Genomic DNA, 3,799 nt, shown 5'->3' with positions numbered 1-3,799 from the left:
TTTTTTATACCCTTACGTACGCCATGATCACTCGACTTGTTAAATGCAACTATGCATGCTATATCGCACCTCAAAGTCTCCAACTTCACATCATAATACTAGCTCTTCTTCGGCAATGTAGGAACATATACACATGAACACATACAATACATAAGATGTATGGAAAATTAATTGTAATTTGAAAATGCACGATATTATTGGATAAAATGTCTCACAACTTTTGTTTAATTTATTTATTTATGGTAGTAGGTAAGTTGAAGAGAAATTAGATAGATCAACTCTCATTCAAGATTTAATTAGGGGTTGTTTACTTATCTCTTATCACCGCTTACCGGTGGGAGGCTCTTACTCGATTAAGAGGTAAGGTTGTTTACCAAAAAAAAGTACACCTCTGACCATGCTCCTGCCTTTGACCGTGATATGACCACAAACAGAGAAGAAGTTATATATCTCCGGGTAAGCGTTAATATTTCCCTGTTTACCCTTCTCCAAAGTATCTTGCAGAGATTGAGAAACTATAATATGGTTCACCAAGATGAATAGTAGAAAGATGAAAATGAATGCCCTTTTCTTTCGTGTTTTGGTAGATCAAAGATGAGAATGATGAGTGGTATTTTTTTGGTTACTAGATCGTAAAACGTCCAACTGATATGAGGACAAGCAGGGGAAAGATGTTGGCTACCGAAGAACACTAACAACTCAAATAAAATCAACCATTGTTGGTATGAACACCCTAAAGGCGAATAGTGTTTTTTTTTAGATTTTACTTGATTTTTAGGGACCATTAGCCTTTTCAATTTTGACCAAATAAACTGTTGCTTGTCAAAGGGGCTTTGGATTTAATTAAAATAAATAAATAAATAATTTTATTAAGTTAAAAAGAATTAAATAATGTTAAATGCGCAAGAATAATATTTACAGTATTTGATAAACAATAAATTGCAATAAGTATTTATTTCAAATATAAAGGTATAATAATTATTTTAACTGAGTCAGCACTTGATAAACATATATTTTCAATCAGTACTTATTTGAGTAAAATCTCTTATTTTAGTGAGGCTACATAGAGGATTATATTATAACAAAATTCGAGTCAGAGGGTCAAAAAGGCAAAACTTTTCACAAGGGATGACAAAGGTAACTTAAGCACAAATTCAGGGACGATCTATGTAATTTTCATTCCTTTTACTCTTTGGAAAAGGTAGCGTACTTTCTTCTTATGTAAAGTTCTGTATTAGATCCAATGAGAAGTCCTTCTGTACTTGCAGCCTAGCTTGGGGCTAAGCATACATAACACTCACATATTAAAGCAATGGATTTCTCGTCGGCATGGCTATCGGAGCTGGTAAGTAAAGTATATGCAGTTGTTATATGTACATATACATGTATATCTTGATATATCTAATTCACATGTGTTTGTGGGTTTTGAATCTATAATTTAGGAAATGCAAGATCAAGGTTTCATGAATCAGTATCAGATGATCAAACCATATCACCTGGTTGCTGACTTTAGTGTTGATTCATTTTCCTCAGAAAGCAACACTGAAAATCCATCTGTTGTAGGTCAAGCCATCCAAATTCCGGCAAGCATCAAAGAAACGGCCAATAACAGTAAGCTGCCTAGTTATAAAAAAGCCAATAGTATTAACAAGAACCTTACTCCAATTGATGAAAAACCGAAGACAAAGCCCCTTCCCGATGTTCCCAACACTTTCACTATATCTTTTGGAGATCTTAAACCTAAAGATGAGGTCATCCCGTTCAAAGATTCTTTTGGTTACACAACTGGTACCAAAAAGGTTCCAACTGTGATCAGGAATCGGATTCAGCTCCAAGATCATATGTTGGCGGAGAGAAAGAGAAGAGAAAAGTTGGCTCGGCGGTTTATTTCTTTGTCAGCCCTCCTTCCTGACCTAAAGAAGGTACTAATCATCTCACTCAATTAGCACCATAAATATCGTAGGATGCCCTAAAGTAGTATAAATTTCTTGTAATGTCTACTCAGTATTACCTTTTGGACGTAGTTTGGTATTATAAGCTAGTTAACTGTTTGGTTGTAGATGGATAAGGCAACTGTGTTAGAAGATGCAGCTAATTATATACAAGAACTTCAAAGTCGCGTGAAGGAACTCGAGGGATCATCAGACTTGAAAACAAAGAATAATATGCAATCGGTGATATCTGCAAAGAGATCAAAGCTTGGCCATACCTATGAAGAAGGTTCTTCTTCTGATGAAGCAAACTATGGAGAGAGCCATAGCCCTAGCAATTTTGAGATCGAAGTGAGGATGTCTGGAAGCAGTGTGCTAGTACGGATCTATTGCCACAAAAACTATGTGTCATTAGTGAAAGTGCTTAGCGAGATGCAGAAGCTTGGACTATTGATCACCAGTAGCGCTGCTTTGCCATTTGCCAATACCACTCTTCTTATCTCCATTGTTGCTAAGGTATGTACTTTGTTGGATCCTTGATCAGAACACAAAAAGAGAAATGAAGTTGTTTGTTTAATAATGATATGAGCTATGCTTATATTGATTCTGCTCCAAAATAGTTTTAATCTAGTGTCACGCTATTGATTACGTGCTTCAGAAAATGAATTAGACAACGATCAAATTCTCATTTGTTTTTCCTCATTTCTACAGAAGATGGATGACTTCTCGATGACATCAAACGATCTTGTGAAAAACTTGCAACTTGCTATTTGAGCTTTAGGTACTGTCATGCAATTTGAAGTTCAAGATTTCAACTCGAAGATTGTCCACTGATGCATTCATTTCCTTTTTTATCCCCACTGAAAACTCAAAGAGGCCGAGTATACCAAGTGACTCATTGACACACCATGTTCATTCACCAGGTAACCTACTATTATAACCCTCTCAACCTGATTAGGAAAATTTTAGAATCATCCCCAAGATTTAGGTTCTTTCAGTATGCTCCTGAAGAAGCATAAGATCGCAGCTCAGTAAAATTAATTCTAGGGTTTTTCCCTATTTTATATTTCTTAAGAAGATGGAAGGTTTCGCGGTGGGAATAACCTTTCAATTGTGATCTTTGTTGTTGTCCCCTGTATTATTAGATTGTAATTTTGATTAATGTAGAAGAAAGCTGAGAGGTTTGAGTGTTTGGCAATAGTTTTTTGTGGGTAACTAAGTTTATTTACCCTAGTGATGTATCATGAAATCACCCTTTACTCTCTTTCACGTTGGCGTTGGATACTAGGAAAAGATCATGTGCTTTTTGGCTTTGAGAATTATTATGCTAGTGAGTGCCTGCTTCTTATTCTTGTCCGTAGCATTTTGTTTATATGTGTAGAATATATACTGAATATTCAAACACGTAGTCTGTCAGCTATTAATTTTATATTACATTGGTCCTAAAATCCATGTTTATAAAAAGATAAAAAAAATCTTAAGTGTGTGAACAAGGAAGATAGCCTCTCTTTTATTCATGTCTGTCCATACAACGTACATATGCTTGAAGAAAATATCCCTACTGTTGGAGAAGAATTTGGCATCTCTTTCCGAGGCATTGATGACTCTAAGGACGAGCTACTAAATATTTAATTAAGGAAACAAGAGAAATTTGTAGATGTTTAAAGGGAGAATTTAAAAACCCTAGGTATCAAAAACGTCATCTTAGATACTCAGAAGACTTTATAAGCGCAAGAATCGTGCTTCTAGGAAGAAGTAATCCATTTATCTGACTTGTTTTTTGTTTACTTAATCTATATGCCTTTTGCTATATAATTCTGAGTTAATTTGTACTATATGGTTTGGGTTGGGAGTCCATCTCCTTCCAT

At 35.1% G+C, this 3,799-nt stretch overlaps 1 protein-coding gene across 1 annotated transcript; it reads left to right on the top strand.

The window, feature by feature from the left end:
- Positions 1–1,282: 1,282 nt before the first annotated feature.
- LOC112500733 (transcription factor bHLH18-like) lies at positions 1,283–3,186 on the top strand. The gene is made up of 4 exons (XM_025104304.1): positions 1,283–1,345; positions 1,443–1,922; positions 2,061–2,447; positions 2,643–3,186. Exons 1-4 carry the CDS (start codon positions 1,313–1,315, stop codon positions 2,703–2,705), a joined length of 963 nt encoding a protein of 320 aa, XP_024960072.1. The 5' UTR covers positions 1,283–1,312; the 3' UTR covers positions 2,706–3,186.
- The last annotated feature ends 613 nt before the right edge of the window (positions 3,187–3,799 follow it).

This window comes from Cynara cardunculus (assembly GCF_001531365.2).
Source record: "Cynara cardunculus var. scolymus isolate 2C chromosome LG 1, CcrdV1, whole genome shotgun sequence".
In the NCBI taxonomy this organism is placed as follows: Eukaryota; Viridiplantae; Streptophyta; class Magnoliopsida; order Asterales; family Asteraceae; genus Cynara; species Cynara cardunculus.
Note: the sequence above shows the minus strand (reverse complement) of the source record. Positions and strands in the feature narration are given on the sequence as shown.